Source organism: Oncorhynchus mykiss, chromosome 30 (genome assembly GCF_013265735.2).
Source record: "Oncorhynchus mykiss isolate Arlee chromosome 30, USDA_OmykA_1.1, whole genome shotgun sequence".
NCBI classification, from domain to species: domain Eukaryota; kingdom Metazoa; phylum Chordata; class Actinopteri; order Salmoniformes; family Salmonidae; genus Oncorhynchus; species Oncorhynchus mykiss.
The window spans coordinates 10,784,956-10,812,168 of record NC_050570.1 but is presented as its reverse complement, the minus strand read 5'-3'; the positions used below and the strand labels follow the sequence as shown (position 1 = coordinate 10,812,168).

At 43.4% G+C, this 27,213-nt stretch overlaps 1 protein-coding gene across 1 annotated transcript in view; it reads right to left on the bottom strand.

Moving 5' to 3' along the window:
• Positions 1-12,413, bottom strand: part of LOC110521306 (receptor-type tyrosine-protein phosphatase beta) — a 120,749-nt gene extending 108,336 nt beyond the window's left edge. Inside the window, exon 1 of the mRNA XM_036968573.1 lies at positions 12,135-12,413. Coding sequence (XP_036824468.1) covers positions 12,135-12,200 — 66 coding nt within the window. The 5' untranslated portion in view covers positions 12,201-12,413. The remainder of the gene's footprint in view (positions 1-12,134) is intronic.
• Between the last annotated feature and the right edge of the window lie 14,800 nt (positions 12,414-27,213).

The following is a 27,213-nucleotide window of genomic DNA, read 5'->3' as shown; positions in this document are numbered from 1 at the left end:
AAACTACCACAGCACCACACGTGGTCCTAGACAGTTCCTGAGGGCAAACTACCACAGCAAGACACGTGATCCTAGACAGGTCCTGAGAGCAAACTACCACAGCACCACACGTGGTCCTAGACAGGTCCTGAGAGCAAACTACCACAGCACCACACGTGGTCCTAAACAGGTCCTGAGAGCAAACTACCACAGCACCACACGTGGTCCTAGACAGGTCCTGAGAGCAAACTACCACAGCACCACACGTGGTCCTAGACAGGTCCTGAGAGCAAACTACCACAGCACCACACGTGGTCCTAGACAGGTTCTGAGAGCAAACTACCACAGCACCACACGTGGTCCTAGACAGGTCCTGAGAGCAAACTACCACAGCACCACACGTGGTCCTAGACAGGTCCTGAGAGCAAACTACCACAGCACCACACGTGGTCCTAAACAGGTCCTGAGAGCAAACTACCACAGCACCACACGTGGTCCTAGACAGGTCCTGAGAGCAAACTACCACAGCACCACACGTGGTCCTAAACAGGTCCTGAGAGCAAACTACCACAGCACCACACGTGGTCCTAGACAGGTCCTGAGAGCAAACTACCACAGCACCACACGTGGTCCTAGACAGGTCCTGAGAGCAAACTACCACAGCACCACACGTGGTCCTAGACAGGTCCTGAGAGCAAACTACCACAGCATCACACGTGGTCCTAGACAGGTCCTGAGAGCAAACTACCACAGCACCACACGTGGTCCTAAACAGGTCCTGAGAGCAAACTACCACAGCACCACACGTGGTCCTAAACAGGTCCTGAGAGCAAACTACCACAGCACCACACGTGGTCCTAGACAGGTCCTGAGAGCAAACTACCACAGCACCACACGTGGTCCTAGACAGGTCCTGAGAGCAAACTACCATAGCACCACACGTGGTCCTAGACAGGTCCTGAGGGCAAATGACCACAGAAACAGAGTATCATATACAGTGGGGTGTGAAATTATTGACACCCTTGATAAAGATGAGCAAAAATGCAAATACTATTTGGGAAGTTATATTATTTAATACTTATACATTTACTCAGAGAAATATTTTGTTTAACAAGTAATACTTTTTTTCTGGAAAAAATTATTGAGACCCGTTTTCAATTCCTTTCAATCCCTCACATTGCGAGGATAACGGCACTGAGCCTTTTTCTAAAATGTTTTATGAATTTGAGAATACATTGGAAGGCATCTTAGACCATTCCTACATACAGAATCCTTCCAGATCCTTAATATCCTTATTCTGCACTTATTGACTGTCCTCTTCAATTTCAAGTCTGGAGACTGAGATGGCCATTGCAAAATGTTGATTTTGAGGCCAATTCTATGTGGATTTTGATGTGTGCTCAGGGTCATTGTCTTGCTGGAAGATTCACTTGCGGTCAAGTTTCAGCCTCCTGGCAGAGACAACTAGGTTTTTGGCTAAAATGTCCTGGTACTTGGTAAAGTAAAATAGCCCCATAACGTCAAAGATCCATCAGCATATTTTAAAGTAGGTATGTTTTTTCTTTCTGCTCATGCCTTCTAATTTTGATGACAAAACCCACCACTGGTGTGTGTGGCTAAAGAGCTCTATTTTTATGTCATCCAAGAAATGAAAAACGCCTGGAGTTTGTTAAAAGGCATTGGCACTTGGATTGGAACCGGTGCTTTGGTCAGATGACATGAAAATGAAGCTCTTTGGCCACGCACACCAGTGGTGGGTTTGGTGTCGAAATGAGAACGTATGAGCAGAAAAGAACCTCATACCTACTGTAAAATATGGCGGTGGACACCCCTCATAAGCCACGAGTGATAGTGAGTGATAGTGCGTGATAGTGCGTGATAGTGAGTGATAGTGAGTGATAGTGCGTGATAGTGCGTGCTATAGCCATCTGCTGACAGTACGAGCTTTGCGTCAGTCAGTCAGAGTAGCTAGTCTCTCATTTCCATGTGGCTGTAGCACTTAGTATTTTGGTCCGTTCAAAGGCAACATGTTTGGGGCAATTAACTTGGAAGTGGCCTGTCTGGGTTCTGTTGGGGATGGGGGAGGGGGAAGGCAGCATTCCACAAAAGCACACTTGATACAGCCAATTGTGTGACAGCAGCACTTTTGACCCTCGTTGGACACAGGCATCTCTGCGATGGACACAGGCATCTCTGGCTGTCTGAGAGCAGGCTTAATATGTTCTGATTTCCTCAAGGCAGCACAGATAAAGGATAATATGTCAGTTGTATCACCAAACACGACTTCAAAGGTCTGTGATCGTGTTAGTGTAAATGGAGAGAGGACTTCAACCAATGTCCTTGTGGCACAATTTGAAAACAAAGTACAGTAAAACATTTGCTCATAAGTCGTCTGTCCCCAACTGAACCTTAGCCGTGTGCATTCGTCTGTCCCCAACTGACCCTTAGCCGTGTGTATTCGTCTGTCCCCAACTGAACCTTAGCCGTGTGCATTCGTCTGTCCCCATCTGACCCTTAGCCATGTGAATGCATCTGTCCCCATCTGACCCTTAGCCATGTGAATGCATCTGTCCCCATCTGACCCTTAGCCATGTGAATGCATCTGTCCCCATCTGACCCTTAGCCATGTGAATGCATCTGTCCCCATCTGACCCTTAGCCATGTGAATGCAGCTGTCCCCATCTGACCCTTAGCCATGTGAATGCATCTGTCCCCATCTGACCCTTAGCCATGTGAATGCATCTGTCCCCATCTGACCCTTAGCCATGTGAATGCATCTGTCCCCATCTGACCATTAGCTGTGTGCGTGCATCTGTCCCCATCTGACCATTAGCTGTGTTAATGCATCTGTCCCCATCTGACCATTAGCTGTGTGAATGCATCTGTCCCCATCTGACCATTAGCTGTGTGAATGTATCTGTCCCCATCTGACCATTAGCTGTGTGCGCGCGACCTTGCTTTTAGTCCAGGATTGGGCTTCATCTGTGTCCAGGAAACCACCCGTACATGTACAGTAGATGAGGCAGAATCCTGTACACTGCTACATACGTAACAACCTCTGGCCAGAGAGATGTCATGGTGGACTGACTGACGCCCAAACAGACGAGGCTATCCATTCACCATTTTCCCACCATTAAAGAGTTTATGGGCAAAGAAGACATTTCTCACACACACACACACACACACACACACACACACACACACACACACACACACACACACACACACACACACACACACATACACACACACACACACAGAGGCACAGACGAGGCTATCCATTCCATGACAAACTCATGCAAAGCAATGTACCTTTCCCGGTTTTACTTGCTGAGGGTTAAGCCGTGACTCAGCACACAGTCTCTTTCCTAACTGTAGCTAATGTCTCACCACCCACACACAAGACTATTTGATCTGAAAGGCCATGACGATACTGCCATCTAAAATCCTGTATACAAATCACATGTATACAAATCACATGCAAAGTTCATTGTTATGAAATAAATGCAAATGTGAACACCTATCATTAGGCTGTTTTCTTGTTTGGTTGGGTGCTGTAAGTTTCAATCAATACAAATAAATGACTTCTGAAGATTGATGATTGATACTGGAACCGGTGAACCAGTTTACTTCCCTGTTTGAATGTCAACTTCCCTTTTGCTTTTACTACATACATTTTCAGCATTTCAATATGAAAACACAATCTCTCACGTTTATCTATTATCATCTATCATGCCAGCAAGTCTCACAAACTTAAAACCCAAGATGGAAACTGTAGGAGAGAGGGGGGCACAGAGATGGAAACTGTAGGAAAGAGGGGGGCACAGAGATGGAAACTGTAGGAAAGAGGAGGCCACAGAGATGGAAACGGTAGGAGAGAGGAGGCAACAGAAATGGAAACGGTAGGAGAGAGGAGGCCACAGAGATGGAAACGGTAGGAGAGAGGAGGCCACAGAAATGGAAACGGTAGGAGAGAGGAGGCCACAGAGATGGAAACGGTAGGAGAGAGGAGGCCACAGAAATGGAAATGGTGGGAGAGAGGAGGGCACAGAGATGGAAACGGTACGAGAGAGGAAGGCACAGAGATGGAAACGGTAGGAGATAGGGGGAGGGGAAGGATGAGAAAGTGGGGAAGAGAGTGAGCAATGAAGTCAGTATGGAGGAAAACAGAATATACAAAGGGAGCAAACAAGAGAGAAAGTGAGGGAAATAGAGAGAGCATACGAATGAAAGCCAGCGAGCAAGAAGAATAACACGAAAGAGATTATGTAAAATGTCTCCTCCCTCTGACCTCTCGACCCCAGGGTCCTTTGAGCTGTGAAACACAAACCTGCCCTCCTCTGAGACATCTTATCTGTCCCCACCATCATTACCATCATTACCATCATCATCCCATTCATCATCATCATCATCACCATTATCATCACCCTCATCGTCATCCCCATCATCATTATCATCATCTTCATCCCCATCATCACCATTATCATCAACATTATCATCATCATTACCATCACCCCACCATCATCATACCAACCATCATCCCCATGCTTAACATCATCATTACCATCATCCCCATCATTACCATCACCATGACCATCACCATCATCATCCCCATCATCATCCCCATCATCATCCCACTCCTTACCATAATCACCAATATCATCACCATCATCATCACTGCTAATAAAGGCTAGAGCTGCCGCTTTCAAGGAGCGGGACTCTAACACGGAAGCTAAAAAGAAATTCCGCTATGCCCTCCGACGAACCATCAAACAGGCAAAGTGACAATACAGGACTAAGATCGAGTCGTACTATAGCGGCTCTGACGCTCGTCGGATGTGGCAGGGCTTGCAAACCATTACAGACTACAAAGAGAAGCACAGCCAAGACCTGCCCAGTGACACAAGCCTACCGGACGAGCTAAACTACTTCTATGCTCGCTTTGAGGCAAATAACACTGGAACATGCATGAGAGCACCAGCTATTCCGGAAGACTGTGTGATCACGCTCTCCGCTGCCGATGTGAGTAAGACGTTCAAACAGATCAACATTCTCAAGGCCGCAGGGCCAGACAGATTACCAGGACGTGTACTGCGAGCATGTGCTGACCAACTGGCAAGTGTCTTCACTGACATTTTCAACCTCTCCCTGTCCGAGTCTGTAATACCAACATGTTGTAAGCAGACCACCATAGTGCTTGTGCCCAAGAACACTAAGGTAACGTGCCTAAATGACTACCAACCCGTAGCACTCACGTCTGTAGCCATGAAGTGCTTTGAAAGGCTGGTCATGGCTCACATCAACACCATCATCCCAGAAACCCTAGACCCACTGCAATTTGCAAACCGCCCCAACAGATCCACATATAATGCAGTCTCTACTGCACTCCACACTGCCCTTTCTCACCTGGACAAAAGGAACACCTATGTGAGAATGCTATTCATTGACTACAGCTCAGAATTCGACACCATAGTGCCCTCAAAGCTCATCAATAAGCTAAGGACCCTGGGACTAAATACCTCCCACTGTAACTGGATCCTGGACTTCCTGACGGGCCGCCCCCAGGTGGTAAGGGTAGGTAACAACACATCCGCCACGCTGATTCTCAACACAGGGGCCCCTCAGGGGTGCGTGCTCAGCCCCCTCCTGTACTCCCTGTTCACTCAAGACTGCACAGCCAGGCAAAACTCCACGACTCACCATCATTAAATTTGCCGATTTTCCAGGACAACATCCTCTCCCTCAACGTGATCAAGACAAAGTAGATGATTGAGACATTACCTATTCCCCCTCATGTGACTAATAACATTGGATTTGATATGTTAATTCAGCCGTTTGGTGGCACTGTCAGACACTGTTATATCACACACCCACAGACACACACACTCCCACACACACACACACAACCATGGTTAGCAGGACCAGAGAGCTATCAATGGGGTCCCGCTCTCAACCACATAAGGATCCTAATGTCAAAGCCTTCCATAATTCCCCAGGGGCCAGCATATTGTGCTCTTTCAAATGGCTGCAATAGTAGGATTCTATTTCTCATAGCTTTTCCTCATTTCAAACATTGTTCCTTAATGACTGTAAACGATCTGAGGATAATGGGAGAGAGAAACATGGAGTTTATGTGAAGTAATATCAAATCAAATCAAATGTTATTGGTCACATATTTTTAGCAGATGTTATTGTGGGTGTAGTGAAATGCTTGTGTTCCTAACTCCAACAGTGCAGTAGTATCTGACAATATAAGTGAAGAATTCTGTTCAACAAACAACCCTATATCCAAAATGTTGTTGTTTAAAATAAAGCTTCCTTAATCTCTATAAATCCATTATCAAACGGCCAATCACAATTCGCACGATCCACTTTGGAAATAAACCGTCGCCCAACAGTACATTCCTCCCAGAGCTCTTTCACTCCTCTCAGCACTTCCATTTCTCCTTTTTCTTCTACCCCTTCAAATAATTAGCAGAACGCATATACTGACTGACCGATTGTGTCAACTTCCCATTAAATATTTTGCAGTTCCCCTCTTCTTCCTGTGTTATAGTAGCAGGGTTAAAAGTCTGTTTTGCAAATGTACCATGGCCTGTTCCCATTACTGACCACTGTATGTACTCTTCATAGAAGTTGGTAAGGTATCATTAAGGCATCGCCTTACCACATCCCTTCCTCATCACCTTTAACCTGTTAGGCTGGGAGGAAACACCAAACCACAGTTTGTCACCCAAGCAACTTTTTATAAGAAGAATGCTTTTCAAATCCTGTGTCCTAACTACCGCACTATCACTTACAAAGTATAACATCACATCACTGCGATATCAGTCATACATGCTGACCAGAACGGACACGTCACGTGCACGAGCGTCGCAAAAATACATGTAGAAAGACATGTTATTCAATTATTGCACCCACACTGCTCGATTGAAAGACAAAATGTTTTGCCGGTTGTCGTGGTAATACTATGAAAGTGTAGATGCCAATCACCATATAAATTCAAAGATGATAAAGCATAGAAGGAGGAGAGATGACTAGAAACGATTCGGTTGGCCATTTTATGTGTGAATTAATGGTCGGAGTAGAGGACGTTGTGCATTTCAGGTAAAATAACAACTCAATGTTTATATCCCAGGACAAATTAGCTAGCAACAGCAAGCTAGCTAAATATAACTAATTAGCTAGCAAATGCAAGCTAACTAGCTAAATTGCCATACATGTTTAATGGTTTTCAACCTGTCCCCAAATTAATGTCATTGGTTCAGAGTTTGTTTTGATATTTTAACCTGCGTGTCATGATCGCGTTTGGTGTAGGGGGACTAAATAAATGTATGCACAATAGCGCACGATCGCGCACGCACGCAGCCGGTTTGGGTTCCGTGTTATACCACAGTAGCTACCAGTAGAAAAACCTATGTAATTATCCTGTAATAATAAACGCAGTTTATGGAATCGTAAAGGTACTAGAGTTTAACGTGATATGCCAATGTAAAGTGTTAACCATGACTCTCTGTCATCTCTACCTGAAGTGTTACTCCTGTAGTCTATACATTATAAAAGATAACCTGTCGGGATACCAGCACAGCACTCTCACTCAGTCAGAGACACACACACACATTCACACACACACACACACACACACACACACACACACACACACACACACACACACACACACACACACACACACAAACACACACACACATACAAGCGTACGCACATACACACGCACCAGTGGCAGTCAGTGCCACTCACGAATAGAGAGGACCATGTTTTTTATGTGCATGGCCTTATTTGTAGTACAGCATATAGGATAACTGTCATTGAATGTATTCCATTCACCCAGCTCACTAAAACAATGATAGGTTCAGGCTACAACATGATACTTGAATTTGCCCTGTATCCCTCATGAGGTTGCTACAACCTAGCCTCTGAATTAAAGTTTACAATGTCGGTGCACACACAGACAGTGAAACATTCAATACCACCTTGCACACTCTTGCCTGCATCTAGCTGATCTAGGGTGTAATCATCAGTCCAACAGTTGATACAACCTAGCCTACAAAAATACTTTTATAATGTAGGTGTACAGGTCGAGAGACAAATTAAAGTAATCAAAGTTACAGACAGTAACCACCATCCATCCACAGTTTTTATGCGAGTCATACACTATAAAGAAAAATCACAACAGCTGTGATGGAAACTGGAAGTTTTGTTACAGTTTTATAAATGTAGACAGATCATTTGTTTGCTCGACATGGTGGGGACTTTTTGTGTCTGTAAAATAAATGATGTGTGAAATGGAGGTGGAAACAACTTTATGTGCAAATATTGATATACTAACCATCATATGGAAGTAAACTCGGGAGTCATGTGATCATATGTTGTGTGGTCCTCCCACTACGACTCGGGAAAGCTTGCAGTTTATTAGACTACAGATTAAATAAATTATGATGAACTTCACAGGATGGTGAATGTGCAAGGTGATGAGCTTGATGCTCCTTTCCAATAAATATACTCACTCTTATCCATAATAATCTCATCATGTAGACTAGCCTACCAGCACAGCCTATCTGCACTGTATCTGCTAGCTGTTAGCTAGAGCGCACGTGCCAAGACCAGAGTAGGCACATTTTCTATATAACGCAGAAGTTTTTGTGACAAAACGAAAGGTGGAGTTGAAAATGTTAGTTGAGGTAGTATGTACATGTAGATATAGTTATTCAAGTGACTATGCATAGATGACAACAACAGAGAGTAGCAGCAGTGTAAAGACGGGGGCGGGGGATGTCTCTGACCTCCTCCCGATAGGCTGTCTCATCATTGTCTGTGATCAGGCCTACCACTGTTGTGTCATCGGCAAATTAAATGATGGTGTTGGAGTCGTGCCTGGCCGTGCAGTCATGAGTGAACAGGGAATACATGAGGGAGCTGAGCACGCACCCCAGAGGGGCCCCTGTGTTGAGGATCAGCGTGGGGGATGAGTTGCTACCTACCCTCACCACCTGGGGGCGGCCCGTCAGGACGGAGGTATATAGTCCCAGGGTCCTTAGCTTATTGATGAGCTTTGAGGGCACAATGGTGTCGAACGCTAAGCTGTAGTCAATGAATAGCATTCTCATATAGGTGTTCCTTTTGTCCAGGTGGGAAAGGGCAGTGTGGAGTGCAATAGAGATTGCATCATCTGTTGACCTGTTGGGGCGGTATGCAAATTGCAGTGGGTCTAGGGTTTCTGGGATGATGGTGTTGATGTGAGCCATGACCAGCCTTTCAAAGCACTTCATGGCTACATACGTGAGTGCTACGGGTCGGTGGTCATTTAGGCACATTACCTTAGTGTTCTTGGGCACAAGCACTATGGTGGTCTGTTTAAAACATGTTGGTATTACTGACTCGGACAGGGAATGGTTGAAAATGTCAGTGAAGACACTTGCCATTTGGTCAGTACATGCTCGCAGTACACGTCCTGGTAATCTGTCTGGCCCTGCTGCCTTGAGAATGTTGACCTGTTTCAAAGGTCTTCCTCACATCGGCTGCAGAGAGCGTGATCACACAGTCTTCCGGAACAGCTGGTGCTCTCATGCGTGTGTCCGTGGTATTTGCCTCAAAGCGAGCATAGAAGTAATTTACATCATCCAGTAGGCTCATGTCACTGGGCAGGTGCTTCCCTTTGTAGTCTGTAATGGTTTGCAAGCCCTGCGACATCCGACGAGTATCAGAGCCGGTGTAGTATGATTCGATATTAGTCCCGTGTTGACACTTTGCCTGTTTGATGGTTCGTTGAAGGTTTAGTGGTTACACCGGCAGGCCCCGGTGGAAATAAATTAATAATACCGAAAGCTTCCCTTGACTTGGAAGAGTTGCAGTGTTGGGTGCCTTAACCAGCTAACATAAATAGCATTCCTCTCAGTTTGAGTCAGGTTGCTGAATAGGCTAAATTAGCTGTGTTAGCTAAGTAAGTGAAAGGTAAACTAAGAAGAAAATAATATGCAATGAAATATAGCTCTCTATCTCTCTCTTTTCTTTGCTGCTTCTCTAATTTTTGAAGAAGTGTATTTGTTCAAAACTGTTCAACTATTGTCTTTCTCTCTCTTTGAGTCAACTACTGAGCACACTTTATGAACAACAATGCTTGTTTCAAACAATTAAAAAAATTGTCCACAATTTAAAAAGTACTACTATTTAAAGCCCAAAGAACATCACTTACCAGAATGCTAACAAAATGCTAACAAATTTTAAGGAATTCTCATAGTGAATGCTAACTAAATGCTAACAAGAACATTGCAAACATTTTGTTTGAAACATACAGTTTCTGACCTAAATTATAAAAGTAACTGAAAATTGCTACTCACAGTTTTGCTGCACGCACAAAACGAATATTAACCAGGAGGGGATTCTCTGCTATTACAAAGCTCATGCTTGATTTTGGAAGTCACTAACCACTTAGCTAGAGAGCGAACTAGCTATTAAATTAGCAAACCAAATGCAGGACATTTAGCAGATTTAAGACAGTTAACGTAATAGTTATAAGATATCTAGCTGGCAAACATTTAGCTGTGAATTCCATACTATACTTAGATCACTTGGCGCATGACACTGAGTGACTCACAAGGCTCTGGTCTCTCATGGTTGTGTGCTTGCAAACATACACCATGTGACACATGACTGGGGACTACCATAGGCTATATAGTAATGTGACAGCTGAAAATGAAGAATGCAATGTTCTTTATCTCCTAACGTATTGCACAAGTTGACTGCAGGTATTTACTTAAAACGTATCAACAAATATTCAAATGTAGAAAACAAAACGTTAAATAAATAGTTTCAGCAGTGTTGACGGTATTGAAAAACCATCCTGTGGCTTTTTCCAAATTCGCCAGTATACGGTATATACCGTATACCGCCCAAGCCTACTGCAAGCGCTCTGATAGGTTGGAGGACAGATTCCGGAAGTCGTTAGAATTACTGTGTAAGTCTATGGAAGGGTGTGAGAAACATGAGCCTGCTAGGTTTTGTATTGACGTCAATGTGCCCAGAGGAGTATGGAAAATAGCCATCCTCTGGCTATACCTTGGTACTACCCTAGAAGGTGCTGTTGAGGCTACTGTAGACCTTCATTGCAAAACAGTGTGTTTTAATCGTTTATATGTTGGCGTGAATATATTTAGTATAGTTTTATCTAAAAAGGATCACTTTAATGTTTCACTATTTCTTTTAAAGGAAATTCACTGAGAAGGATGGTCCTCCCCTTCCTCCTCTGAAGAGCCTCCATTGACACACACACACACACACACACACACACACACACACACACACACACACACACACACACGCTAACACTAACACATTCACTAACACACATCCACAGTCCTCATTCCATCCCTGAACCCTTAGTGTTGGACTCACACATCTTCACATACAAGTCTCACTCTCCCTCTCCATAAAGACTCGGGGACCAATCTAGTCAGATACCATTCTGAGTTGGCCATTAAAATACCCTAGGCACCAGGTGGTGACTCCATGAGAAATCAGAAAATATTGTCAAATAGCTTGAAGAGAATCCTGAGAATAGAACAAATAATGATAGGCCTCAAGAACAAATACCAGAGTAGGCATTTTTGCATTTCCTGTATGAAATAATTTGTAAAAAAAAACCATGAACAATGACATTCTGTCACATTAGAAAACTAAATGCAGAAAATCCTGGTACTGCATGCCAATAAATAAACTAAAGGTCAGTGTAATAACTAATTAGTGACATGAATTGTATACAATACTAACAAGACCTTATTCATCGCACAATAGAAACACTGCCATATACTGAATTAATTATCCAACCGTTCAAATTGAACGACCAGCAATGGATTTGACAGAAAATCGGAAAAAAAATCCATTATTATTACTATTCAATTAGTTTATAAATGCATGGCTACATAATTTCTATACAGACTAGTAAATAGCCTACGTCAGTGAAATTGTGTTTCCACCTGCTAACATAGAGTCGACAAAATAACAGTTAGACTACCTGGCGCAACAGGTGCAATGTTCGGCATCTTCATATATGACACAGTATTGTGGGTTTTAGAAAGACCTAAATACAAATTTTCAAGATGTTCTTTGGTGAAATTTAAATATATAAATCAATCACTTACTTTGAGAAACAGATACAGGACAATAGACGCCCTGAGAAGAACACCGAAGCACAAAAGTCGGCTCATGATGCCGGACAATTTAGAAAAACTTCACACGCGTTTCTTGCCAGTGAGCACTTGCATTTTTTAAACTTTCCTTTTCTTGAAAAAAAATCTCCTTTACTTTTGATTCTATGTGCTGAGCCTTGTCGCTGGTGTGGTCCTATAAACCGTTGCGCTGGCTCCGATCGCCAAATGAGCAGTAGTGTATAGGAAGAAGTAACTTTTCTGTGTCGCAAGTAACGGGGTGGAGCGGTAGCCAGTGGCGTCACTTTCAGAAGTTAAAGTTATGTGCATGCCTGTAGCTGCCAGTCAGCTTGGCTACGCGCCTCCCTCTCTCTCCCTCGGTCTCTGTCAATGTTCTCTGCCGTCATTTCATCGATGCTGTTGCTAAAGTTACCGCATCCTTTTCCTCTGCGAGGACTTTGGGGTAGGAGTCTGTCATTCAGAAATGTAGCCATCCCACATTCTTGCAATAACTCCATGAGAGAGGGTTAATGAATGCATCCATGGGGTCTCGCAATAATACCAAGCACAGCTAAGGCAAATGTTTATCGAAACAAATATCAATACCTTCTGTAAAAAATATCTGAGTGGACATAAAAAGTCCTATGTCCACATACACTGAACAAACATATACACGCAACATTGAAAGTGTTGGTTCAATGTTTCATGAGCTGAAATAAAATATCCCACACATTTTCAATAGGCACAAAAAGCTTATTTCTCTAAAATGTTGTGCACAATTTTGTTTTCATAAGCATTTGGCCTTTGCCCAGATATTCCACCCACTTGAGAGGTGTGGAATATCAAGAAGCTGATTAAACAGCATGATCATTACACAGGTGCACCTTGTGCTGGGGACAATAAAAGGCCACTCTAAAATGTACAGTTTTGTCACACAACACTCTGCCACAGATGTCCCAGGTTTTGCGGGAGCGGGCAATTGGCATGCTGACTGCAGGAATGTCTACCAGAGCTGTTGCCAGAGAATGGAATGTTCATTTTTCTACCATAAGCCGCCTCCAACGTTGTTTTTGAGAATTTGGCAGTACATCCAACCGGCCTAACAACCGTAGACCACGTGTATGGCGTCGTGTGGGTGAGCAGTTTGCTGATAGCAATTTCAATGCACAAAAATACTGTGACGAGATCCTGAGGCCCATTGTGAGGCCCAGATTTGTTAAGGTATCTGTGACCAACAGATATGTATTCCCAGTCTTGTGAAATCCATAGATTATGGCCTGATGAATTTATTTCAATTGACTGATCTCCTCATATGACCTGTAACTTAGTAAAAATCGTTTTAAATTGTTGCATGTTGCAGTCATATTTTTGTTCAGTATAAATAATATCAATGTGATTTCTATTGTGTAAACCCTATCCAGAACATACAGCGGTCATGGTTACCTTAGTCACCCTACCAACAAACCCCTAACACCCTCATCTATGTCCATGGAGGTATTCAGTATTCTCCCTTGCTTAATGTATCTAAATTCCGTTGATGATTACATGTTGAGGGACTATTTTAATCACCACTTGTGTTTGACAACTGCACTGCCCACTCTGTCACTGATCTCCCCTCATTCTGGGTCCCCGTCATCCTCTGACAGACAGACATCTGCTTCTCAGACCAGCTTGATTGAACGTGGTTAAAAGAAACTCAGTTTGAAGTGACATTGAGTTGATTTTGCCATGCTATTTGGAATTTGTGTGTGAGTGCGTGTTTGTGTGTGTGTGTCTGGTTGCAGGACCAAGGCTCCTCATCTCCTCATGATGAGTTCATCTTCTTCCTGACAGAATGAATGGATCTGTCACAGCGACCACTGTCCACCAGGATGTCTGAGTAAGTTCCATCATTCCCCCCAGATCAGTACTGCCCTCTGTCTCTGTTTCTGCCTCTGCCTCTTTCTCTCTCTCTCTCTCTCTCTCTCTCTCTCTCTCTCTCTCTCTCTCTCTCTCTCTCTCTCTCTCTTTCGTTCTCTTTATGAATCCTTGCGTCTCTCTCTCTCTTTCTCTCTCTCTCTCTCTCTCTCTCTCTCTCTCTCTATCTCTCTCTTTCGTTCTCTTTATGAATCCTTGCGTCTCTCTCTCTCTATCTCTCTCTCTTTCTTTATCTGTGTCGCTCTCTTTCTCTTTTCTCTTTTTACATTTTTCCCTCCCTCTCGCTTGCTCCCTCCCTCCCTCCCCTTCCTTCAGACCAGGGGAGAATGACTTCCCCTTGTCATTGAAGCCACGGAAGTTCAAGGCCGTACTCCAGGCACATTGTTTGCAGAAAACAGGTTCCCCATTATAGTAAATGGAAAAATGTTAATCTTCATGGTCAATCTTTGTGTAAATAAAAATGTTTTAGAAGACAATCATGATACCAATAATTGCTTCTAATACACCAGATGCATGTCCTTGAACCGATTATTTTAAAATCGCACACAGTATGTGCAGTATCCTGGTCGGTCTTCAACTTGAGTTACAACTTCAGAGGGGGCAGCACTGAACTAGTCTGCAACATCACTTCCTGGAGTAGCTCAAACTGCACATGTTATGTCTCCACGAAATGCCATCTTAACCGACTTCCTTTGGCTTCAATGCGCTATTGAGTCTTCACACAGGAAGGAATGGTGCCATGTGATTGATGCCTGGGCCATTAATACATACAGTCGTTGCTTTAGACAGTCAAATTATTGCTTGACAGTTTTGAATTTATGGGCTAAGCATACACATTCATTCTATTTCTGTTATGCAGATAGCCAAGTCAATAGACTAATAAGGAAACGAGGGTAATCTGCCTACATACAGTGCCTTGCGAAAGTATTCGGCCCCCTTGAACTTTGAGACCTTTTGCCACATTTCAGGCTTCAAACATAAAGGTATAAAACTGTATTTTTGTGTGAAGAATAAACAACAAGTGGGACACAATCATGAAGTGGAACGACATTTATTGGATATTTCAAACTTTTTTAACAAATCAAAAACTGAAAAATTGGGCGTGCAAAATTATTCAGCCCCCTTAAGTTAATACTTTGTAGCGCCACCTTTTGCTGCGATTACAGCTGTAAGTCGCTTGGGGTATGTCTCTATCAGTTTTGCACATCGAGAGACTGACATTTTTTCCCATTCCTCCTTGCAAAACAGCTCGAGCTCAGTGAGGTTGGATGGAGAGCATTTGTGAACAGCAGTTTTCAGTTCTTTCCACAGATTCTCGATTGGATTCAGGTCTGGACTTTGACTTGGCCATTCTAACACCTGGATATGTTTATTTTTGAACCATTCCATTGTAGATTTTGCTTTATGTTTTGGATCATTGTCTTGTTGGAAGACAAATCTCCGTCCCAGTCTCAGGTCTTTTGCAGACTCCATCAGGTTTTCTTCCAGAATGGTCCTGTATTTGGCTCCATCCATCTTCCCATCAATTTTAACCATCTTCCCTGTCCCTGCTGAAGAAAAGCAGGCCCAAACCATGATGCTGCCACCACCATGTTTGACAGTGGGGATGGTGTGTTCAGCTGTGTTGCTTTTACGCCAAACGTTTTGCATTGTTGCCAAAAAGTTCAATTTTGGTTTCATCTGACCAGAGCACCTTCTTCCACATGTTTGGTGTGTCTCCCAGGTGGCTTGTGGCAAACTTTAAACGACACTTTTTATGGATATCTTTAAGAAATGGCTTTCTTTTTGCCACTCTTCCATAAAGGCCAGATTTGTGCAATATATGACTGATTGTTGTCCTATGGACAGAGTCTCCCACCTCAGCTGTAGATCTCTGCAGTTCATCCAGAGTGATCATGGGCCTCTTGGCTGCATCTCTGATCAGTCTTCTCCTTGTATGAGCTGAAAGTTTAGAGGGACGGCCAGGTCTTGGTAGATTTGCAGTGGTCTGATACTCCTTCCATTTCAATATTATCGCTTGCACAGTGCTCCTTGGGATGTTTAAAGCTTGGGAAATATTTTTGTATCCAAATCCGGCTTTAAACTTCTTCACAACAGTATCTCGGACCTGCCCGGTGTGTTCCTTGTTCTTCATGATGCTCTCTGCGCTTTTAACGGACCTCTGAGACTATCACAGTGCAGGTGCATTTATACGGAGACTTGATTACACACAGGTGGATTGTATTTATCATCATTAGTCATTTAGGTCAACATTGGATCATTCAGAGATCCTCACTGAACTTCTGGAGAGAGTTTGCTGCACTGAAAGTAAAGGGGCTGAATAATTTTGCACGCCCAATTTTTCAATTTTTGATTTGTTAAAAAAGTTTGAAATATCCAATAAATGTCGTTCCACTTCATGATTGTGTCCCACTTGTTATTGATTCTTCACAAAAAAAATACAGTTTTATATCTTTATGTTTGAAGCCTGAAATGTGGCAAAAGGTTGCAAAGTTCAAGGGGGCCGAATACTTTCGCAAGGCACTGTAGCTGTGTTTTCTGGACTACAGATGAGAGCAGCGGCAGACGGGGCCTTTTAAGATGAGGGAGGACGATTTTCATTTTTTTCATTGGCGTGTGCTCATTTCTATTACAGAATATTGGATGACAGTCATTCATATTCCATTCACCCAGTTCAAAGTAACAGCGATAGGTTTAGGCTACTTCATGATACACAAATTGTCCCTATAACCCTCATGAGGTTGCTACAACCTAGCCTATGAATGAAAGTTTAAACGTAGGTGCAACACACAGACAGTTACACGTTCAATACCACCTTGCACACTCTTGCCTGCATCTAGCTGATCTAGGGTGTAATAATTAGTCCAACAGTTGCAAACAAGAGTTGCTATTGGACAAATTCAGGTATATTTAACCCCGTTTCGTATCGTTTGCTTCCTTTAAGAAATGCTTTTCAACCGGATCGGCGGAGTGAATTCACCTATGATCACACGTTTACTTTCTAAGAAGCCACGTTGTATTCTTTCTCATATCTATGCGCTCTCCTCATCTCACCTTTTCCCTTCACTTGTGGACTTCAATGCAAAACACATCAGCTGTATGTGACCAGGTGAAAAAAAACGTTCCAAGTTAAACCATATCATAACCGCTACACACAGCCTACATCGTTGTCACCATTTTAGCTAAAGTAATGTCATAGTCAACATAGCTTCAATAACTGACGCATTAGTAAACCCGCTACAATCATGCAGTAATGTTACAGTGTATAGTCAGTAAGCAGTTGAACCAGCCCCGTTGACAATAAATTAGTAAAACCAAAAGCTTACCTTGACTTGAAGAGTTACAGTGTTGTATTGGATAGTCATAGCAAGCTAGCTAACATAGCATTCCTCTGTTTGAGCAGGGTGCTTTAGTAGGCTTAACTAGATAGCTGCATTTACTAGCTAAGTAAGTAAAACTGAAATTGAAAAAAATGATGAAATCTCTCTCTCTTGCTTCTTCATTTTAGACTAAATTAATTTGTTTAAAACGATTAAACTATTGTCTATCTCTCTTTGAGTCAACTACTCACCACATTTTATGCACTGCAGTGCTAGCTAGTTGTAGCTTATGCTTTCAGTACTAAATTCATTCTCTGATCCTTTGATTGGGTGGACAACATGTCAGTTCATGCTGCAGGAGCTCTGATAGGTTGGAGAACATCCTCCAGAAGTTGTCATAATTACTGTGTAAGTCTATGGAATGGGGTGAGAACCATGAGCCTCATATGTTTTGTACTGAAGTCAATGTACCCAGAGGAGGACGGAAGCTAGCTGTCCTCCAGCTACACCATGGTGCTACCCTACAGAATACTGTTGAGGCTACTGTAGACCTTCATTGCAAAGCAGTGTGTTTTAATAAATTATTTGGTGACGTGATTATATTTAGTATAGTTATATCTAAAAAAAATATATATATTTTTAAGTTTCACCATTTTTATTTTTATGAAATTCACTGAGGGTCTTCCCAAAGTGAAATATTGTTAATGATACGGCCAAGCAATACACTTCCTTGCCTCTCCATAGCTCTTCTCTGTACGGGATTCTGTCCACCATCATGAGCACATGACCAGTTGACCACAGGAGAATGGTCACTCTGTTTTTGGACACAGTGGTGAGGTCACTAAGTTACTGTAATAGCCTTTCACATCCCACTGGGGAATTTGGAGCTGGGAGTGTGTGTGTGTGTGTGTGTGTGTGTGTGTGTGTGTGTGTGTGTGTGTGTGTGTGTGTGTGTGTGTGTGTGTGTGTGTGTGTGTGTGTGTGTGTGTGTGTGTGTGTGTGTGTGTGTGTGTTTGACTGTGACAGTGCATGTAAGGGTGCACTTGTGCACTTGTTTTGTCTGTGTTGGTCTGTCTGTGTCTGTGAGCCAGATGATGCTTCACCCAAACGAACATTTAATGGAAAGCTAGACTGCCCATATCCTCCAATCCAGTGCATGTGAAGACTGAGTGTCTGTTAGTGGCCAGGGTTAAATATAGCAGCCACCTTCATTGTGTGAGTTTCTTCATTCTGTCTAAACAGGCCACAATGCAAATCAGATGCACTCATTACCCCTGTATGACAGGAGCCAGGGCTGAACTACCATGCAAATGATGCATCCACATACCTATTCCCATAATACAGGACTGCATTCTGGGAAAAATGACTTAGTGTAAACAGGAGTTACTGTACGCTATTGTTCTGATGCGAAGAATCACCACCTGTCTGCCTGTTGACTGGTTCCTTGCAGATCAGACAGTCTGTGGCTGTGCAGTTGAATCACTCGTATCTGATTGTCATGGTGGAAGCAGAAAAACAATGTACTGTCCTATGACTCTGCCTAGGCCCAAGGAGCACATTCTCATATGAGGCCTTGTATTTTTACATTCTGTACATTGAAAGTTACTGTATGCTACATCATCACTCTTTGAAAAAATGGTTCCCAAAGGGTCCTTAGGCTCTCCCCAAGTCACGACTTCCGCCGAAGTTGGTGCCTCTGCTTGTTCTGGTGGCGTTCGGCGGTCGTCGTCACCGGCTTTCTAGCTGCCACCGATCCATGTTTCTGTTTTCCATTTGTTGTCTTGAGTGTACACACCTGGTTCCCATTAAGTTATTATTATTTCCCTAATTAACCCTCTGGTTCCCATGATGTTTTGTGCGTGATTATTCCGGGTTTGTGTTAGTCGTGTGTGTTAGGGTTGTTATCCCTGCGTGGATTATTTTGGCTGATTTATTTTTTGAGTACGTTACGTTATATTACTCAGTTCTGTGTCCTGCGCTTGACTCCGTCCTCACCTCTGCTCAACTGACAAACAGTGAGGGAAAAAATTATTTGATCCCCTGCTGATTTTGTACGTTTGCCCACTGACAAAGAAATTATCAGTCTATAATTTTAATGGTAGGTTTATTTGAACAGTGCGAGACAGAATAACAACAAAAAATCCAGAAAACTCATGTCAAAAATTTTATAAATTGATTTGTATTTTAATGAGAGAAATAAGTATTTGACCCCCTCTCAATCAGAAATATTTTTGGCTCCCAGGTGTCTTTTATGCAGGTAACGAGCTGAGATTAGGAGCACAATCCTAAAGGTAGTGCTCCTAATCTCAGTTTGTTACCTGTATAAAAAGACACCTGTCCACAGAAGCAATCAATCAATCAATCAGATTCCAAACTCTCCACCATGGCCAAGACCAAAGAGCTCTCCAAGGATGTCAGGGACAAGACTGTAGACCTACACAAGGCTGGAATGGGCTACAAGACCATCGCCAAGCAGCTTGGTGAGAAGGTGACAACAGTTGGTGTGATTATTCGCAAATGGAAGAAACACAAAATAACTGTCAATCTCCCTCGGCCTGGGGCTCCATGCAAGATCTCACCTCGTGGAGTTGCAATGATCATGAGAACGGTGAGGAATCATCCCAGAACTACACGGGGGGGATCTTGTCAATGATCTCAAGGCAGCTGGGACCATAGTCACCAAGAAAACAATTGGTAACACACTACGCAGTGAAGGACTGAAATCTTGCAGCGCCCGCAAGGTCCCCCTGCTCAAGAAAGCACATATACATGCCTGTCTGAAGTTTGCCAATGAACATCTGAATGATTCAGAGGACAACTGGGTGAAAGTGTTGTGGTCAGATGAGACCAAAATGGAGCTCTTTGGCATCAACTCAACACGCCATGTTTGGAGGAGGAGGAATGCTGCCTATGACCCCAAGGACACCATCCCCACCGTCAAACATGGAGGTGGAAACATTATGCTTTGGCTTTTTTTTCTGCCAAGGGGACAGGAAAACTTCACCACATCAAAGGGACGATGAACGGGGCCATGTAGCGTCAAATCTTGGGTGAGAACCTCTCTCCCTCAGCCAGGGCATTGAAAATGGGTCGTGGATGGGTATTCCAGTATGACAATGACCCAAAACACACGGCCAAGGCAACAAAGGAGTGACTCAAGAAGAAGCACATTAAGGTCCTGGAGTGGCCTAGCCAGTCTCCAGACCTTAATCCCATATAAAATCTGTGGAGGGAGCGGAAGGTTTGAGTTTCCAAACGTCAGCCTCGAAACCTTAATGACTTGGAGAAGATCTGCAAAGAGGAGTGGGACAAAATCCCTCCTGAGATGTGTGCAAACCTGGTGGCCAACTACAAGAAACGTCTGACCTCTGTGATTGCCAACAAGGGTTTTGCCACCAAGTACTAAGTTGTCACCCCCTGACCGTAGAAGTATTTTTATTCTCTATGTTTTGTTGGTCAGGGTGTGACTCGGGTGGGAAATTCTATGTTCTTTGTTTCTATGTTTTGGCTGGGTATGGTTCTCAATCAGGGACAGCTGTCTATCATTGTCTCTGATTGGGAATCATACTTAGGCAGCCTTTTTCCCTTTTGTATTTGTGGGTAGTTGTCTTTGTTAGTGGCATTATAGCCTAAGTAAGCTTCACGGTCCTTTCCTTGTTCTTTGTTTTATTGGCGACATTTATCAATAAAAGAAATGTACGCTCACCATGCTACACCTTGGTCTGGTCATTTCCACGACGATAGCGATAAGTCATGTTTTGCAGAGGGGTCAAATACTTATTTCCCTCATTAAAATGAAAATCAATTTATAAAATTTTTGACATGCGTTTTTCTGATTTTTTTTGTTGTTATTCTGTCTCTCAATGTTCAAATAAACCTACCATTAAAATTATAGACTGATCATTTCTTTGTCAGTGGGCAAACGAACAAAATCAGCAGGGGATCAAATACTTTTTTCCCTCCCTGTATGACACCCCATAGGAGAACCCAGAAAGGGATCCACCAGGAACCAAAAATAGTTATTTGAAGGGTTATCTTATGGGGACAGCCGAAGAGCCCTTTTAGGTTCTACATAGCACCTTTATTTCCACGAGTGTAGCAGTCATCTGGGTTAAGCAAGGAAGCCATTTTGTGCCGTTGTTCATCTCATGTTACATACAGTAAATCAACATGGAAACCAGTATGTGCCCATGTAGACTGCCTGCTATAATTCTGGACACACATTTCAATGACGAGGATTTTGAGTAGAATTTACAAATAGTCTATACTTCATCCTAGTTATAAAAGTATAATATATTACATTGGCATACAATAAAGTACTATTTTCTCTTAATGAGGACAACTTTCACTTCTTTGTTTCAGTAGCTACTCACACCTACAGAGAAACGCACTGCCTCAAAACCCTTTAGCAGGCGATGCAGCCACACACGGTCACTTCCTCTTTTTCATCTCATCTCTCTCTCTCTCTCTCTCTACCTCTCTCTCATTCTGCCTCACTCTCTTTCTCTCTCTCTCTCTACCTCTCTCTCACTCTACCTCACTCTCTTTCTCTCTCTCTCTCTCTACTTCTCTCTCGCTCTCTCTCTCATGTATTTTCCATCCAAGCATTGAGTTCACTGAGGCACAAAGATAAAAGCAAAACACACCATGAAAGCAAATCTTCAATGTAACAAAAAATGTAAATGCGTGCCTCCATGCGTGCTTCCATGACGACGCCTAGATGGCCTTCTTTATGTCACACATAATAAAGGCACAGAGTTCTGTTGGTTCAGGAAGCTGCTGATTCTCTTCATAATTAAATACTGATTGTAGTATGCAGCCTATCTATGTGATAATGAATATTATATTTCATACACCCACAGAATAACACAATCCCAATGAGTATGACCCTGGTCAAGTTTAAACATCACCCTGAGAGGCCAACCTGTCGAATGTTCGACCTTCTTCAAAGAAGAAGAAAGGAGGAAAGGAAACAAAAGCACTCTGGTTCCAGAGCAAATACTGAAGACAATGGAATTTGGTACATATAGTGGCTTCTGGCCACACGTGTCCCGGGGTGTCTTGAAGAGGTCAGGGCCACACGTGTCCCGGGGGGTCTCGAAGAGGTCAGGACCACACGTGTCCCGGGGCGTCTCGAAAGGGGTCTGGGCCACACATGTCCCGGGGTGTCTCGAAAGGGGTGCAGGCAACACGTGTCCCGGGGTGTCTCGAAGAGGTCAGGGCCACACGTGTCCCGGGGTGTCTCGAAAGGGGTCTGGGCCACACGTGTCCCGGGGTGTCTCGAAAGGGGTCTGGGCCACACGTGTCCCAGGGTGTCTCGAAAGGGGTGCAGGCAACACGTGTCCCGGGGTGTCTCGAAGAGGTCAGGGCCACACGTGTCCCGGGGTGTCTCGAAAGGGGTCTGGGCCACACGTGTCCCGGGGTGTCTCGAAGAGGTCAGGGCCAAACGTGTCCCGGGGTGTCTCGAAAGGGGTCTGGGCCATATGTGTCCCGTGGTGTCTCGAAAGGGGTCTGGGCCACACGTGTCCCGGAGTGTCTCGAAAGGGGTCTGGGCCACACGTGTCCCGGGGTGTCTCGAAAGGGGTCTGGGCCATATGTGTCCCGTGGTGTCTCGAAAGGGGTCTGGGCCACACGTGTCCCGGGGTGTCTCGAAAGGGGTCTGGGCCACACGTGTCCCGGGGTGTCTCGAAAGGGGTCTGGGCCACACGTGTCCCGGGGTGTCTCGAAAGGGGTGCAGGCAACACGTGTCCCAGAGTGTCTCGAAAGGGTCAGGATCACACATGTCCCGGGGTGTCTCGAAGAGGTCAGGACCACACGTGTCCCGGGGTGTCTTGAAGAGGTCAGGACCCCACGTGTCCCGGGGTGTCTTGAAGGGATCAGGACCACACGTGTCCCGGGGTGTCTTGAAGGGATCAGGACCACACGTGTCCCGGGGTGTCTTGAAGAGGTCAGGACCACACTTACAGTATCATCTAGACTAAGACAAGTAGAGTTATATTCTGTTATATTATACTATCTTCTCTTATCTATTTATTATTAAATAAATAATACATATGTATTATTATTTATCTATCTATATCTTGTCTATTGAACTATCTTCTTCTTTTAGATCATGAGGGCTCAACCAGGGGTGTTAATTGGTATGGCAGAGTATGGCAGTCACTAGCTCAACACCAACAATTTAAAAAAGGTTACTAAAATCACTCAAATTCCAATTAAAAGGCAAATGCAGTTTAGCAGTATTAGAGGGCTATTAGAGGGTATTGGCTTTAGGATCATGCAGACCTCTCAGAGCGGGCGGACAAGCTCTGTGTTTACCAGTAGTAGGGTAGGGAGCATGTTTTAGCACCATGCGGATGCCTCAGAATAGCAGGTGAGCAGTGTGACTTTTCTCTCAAAACAGTGCAGAGGTTGAAGATGGCTGTGGATGTCTAGAACGCTAGGTAACTGCTGTTTGACTTGACATGAAACTACACTAGAGTTTCTCATGCCGGTGCTGAGCTAGGGCGTAGCAGCTAGCCTAATTGCTGTATGACGTGTTTGAGGTGAATGAAACTACAGCAGCTAAGGTGATAATGACTGGATTCAATTTAGCTTGTTGTTGCTGTTTTCCAAATAGCATTTTAGAGTTTTTAAATTGTGTATAAATTAGGTAAATTAGTTTAAACTTTTTTATTTACTGCATTTCTAGACTATTTAAAAACTCTAAAGAGTGTACTGCCTTTTGGGGTGCAGGTGTGGACAACCCTCCTGTAAATCTGCTGGGTAGGTGAGATTTTGCTCCTGCGCTAACAAACCTGATTCTGCTAATCAGCTGCCCTTCCGAACATTCATTACCCATATAAAATGTGCTAGAGCAGAGTCTGTAAAAATAGGTCTCCTATGAGAGGTTGATTCTGTCTCACACACGGAGATTAAGATGTGGAGCATGTATACCAGTGGCGGCTGCTAAGGGGAGGACGGCTCATAATAATGGCTGGTATGGATTGAATGGAATGGTATCAAACACATCATGTATTTGATACCATTCCATTCCCTCCATTCCAGCCATTACACTCCATTCCAGCCATTACACTCCATTCCAGCCATTACACTCCATTCCAGACATTATACTCCATTCCAGACATTATACTCCATTCCAGACATTATACTCCATTCCAGACATTATACTCCATTCCAGCCATTATACTCCATTCCAGACATTATACTCTATTCCAGCCATTACACTCCATTCCAGACATTATACTCCATTCCAGACATTATACTCCATTCCAGACATTATACTCCATTCCAGACATTATACTCCATTCCAGACATTATACTCCATTCCAGCCATTACACTCCATTCCAGCCATTACACTCCATTCCAGCCATTACACTCCATTCCAGACATGATACTCCATTCCAGCCATTACACTCCATTCCAGCCATTATACTCCATTCCAGACATTATACTCCATTCCAGACATTATACTCCATTCCAGACATTATACTCCATTCCAGACATTATACTCCATTCCAGACATTATACTCCATTCCAGACATTATACTCCATTCCAGCCATTATACTCCATTCCAGACATTATACTCCATTCCAGACATTATACTCCATTCCAGACATTATACTCCATTCCAGACATTATACTCCATTCCAGATATTATACTCCATTCCAGACATTATACTCCATTCCAGCCATTACACTCCATTCCAGACATTATACTCCATTCCAGACATTATACTCCATTCCAGATATTATACTCCATTCCAGACATTATACTCCATTCCAGCCATTATTATGAGCCATCCTCCCCTCAGCAGCCTCCACTGATGTATACAGACCAGATAGGTTGAGCCTGTCTGTATCACACCTTCACACCAGATGGGCAGACAGGATTTTCAGAATGTTATTCCCTGCCAAGTTTATATATAATGTATATTACAAAACACCTGCTTTTGGTATTTTGGGGTATTTTATTAGGACCCCCATTAGCTGTTGCAAAAGCAGCAGCTACTCTTGCAGGGGTCCACACAAAACATTAAATATAATACAGAATAAAATAATACAGAACATCAACAGGCAAGAACAGCTTGAGGACAGAACTAAACTCAGCAAAAAAAGAAACGTCCTCACTGTCAACTGCGTTTATTTTCAGCAAACATAACATGCGTAAATATTTGTATGAACATGACAAGATTCAACAACTGAGACATAAACTGAACAAGTTCCACAGACATGTGACTAACAGAAATTTAATTATGTGTCCCTGAACAAAGGGGGGGGGTCAAAATCAAAAGTAACAGTCAGTATCTGGTGTGGCCACCAGCTGCATTAAGTACTGCAGTGCATCTCCTCCTCATGGACTGCACCAGATTTGCCAGTTCTTACTGTGAGATGTTACCCCAGTCTTCCACCAAGGCACCTGCAAGTCCCCGGACATTTCTGGGGGGAATGGCCCTAGCCCTCACCCTCCGATCTAAAAGGTCCCAGGCGTGCTCAATGGGATTGAGATCCGGACTCTTTGCTGGCCATGGCAGAACACTGACATTCCTGTCTTGCAGGCAATCACACACAGAACGAGCAGTATGGCTGGTGGCATTGTCATGCTGGAGGGTCATGTCAGGATGAGTCTTCAGGAGCGGTACCACATGAGGGAGGAGAATGTCATGCATACTATGCATGCCGGTCAATCTTGGCTAAGAGTTGATGAGAGACTGACTGCATAATTTCTTATTTTTATAAGAAACATTAATTTGTTGAAAATCCCAGATTGTTTGCATTGTCAACTTACACACAGCTCTGACACACACACATATCCCACCAGACATGCCACCAGGGGTCTTTTCACAGTCTCCAAATCCAGAACAAATTCAAGAAAGCGTATAGTTTTGTATAGAGACCTAATTGCATGGAACTTCCTTCCATCTCATATTGCTCAAAGCAAAATCTTTTGTGTGATCTCTTATACACAATTTTAGGCCCAGTTGTTGGAACTTTGGCTTTCCTGGATATAGCAACTATATTGTGATCACTGCATCCAATGGGTACGGATACAGCTTTAGTACAAAGTTCTACTGTATTAGTAAAGATGTGATCGATACATGTGGATGATGTTGTTCCTGTAGTGTTTATAAACTCCCTGGTAGGTTGATTAAAACTTCTTACGGCTGGGGGGCAGAATTGAGTAGCTTGGATGGATAAGGTGCCCAGAGTAAACTGCCTGCTACTCAGGCCCAGAAGCGAAGATATGCATATAGTATAATTAATAGATTTGGATAGAAAACACTCTGAAGTTTCTAAAACTGTTTGAATGATGTATGTGAGTATTACAGAACTCATTCCCAGCCTGGTGCAGGTCTACAATTTTGTTTCTGGTGTCCTTTGACAGCTCTTTGGTCTTGGCCATAGTGGAGTTTGGAGTGTGACAGTTTGAGGTTGTGGACAGGTATCTTTTATACTGATAACAAGTTCAAATAGGTGCCATTAATACAGGTAACGAGTGGAGGACAGAGGAGCCTCTTAAAGAAGAAGTTACGGGGTCTGTGAGAGCCAGAAATCTTGCTTGTTTGTAGGTGACCAAATACTTATTTTCCACCATAATTTACAAATAAATTCATAAAAAAGCCTACAATGTGATTTTCTGGATTTTTTTCCCTCATTTTGTCTGTCATAGTTGAAGTGTACCTATGATGAAAATTACAGGCCTCTCTCATATTTTTTAGTGGGAGAACTTGCACAATTGGTGACTGACTAAATACTTTTTTGCCCCACTGTATTATATAATTCCTGACTGTTGGCACTTGGTGGCCTATGGCAACACCCCAAAATAAAAGGCTT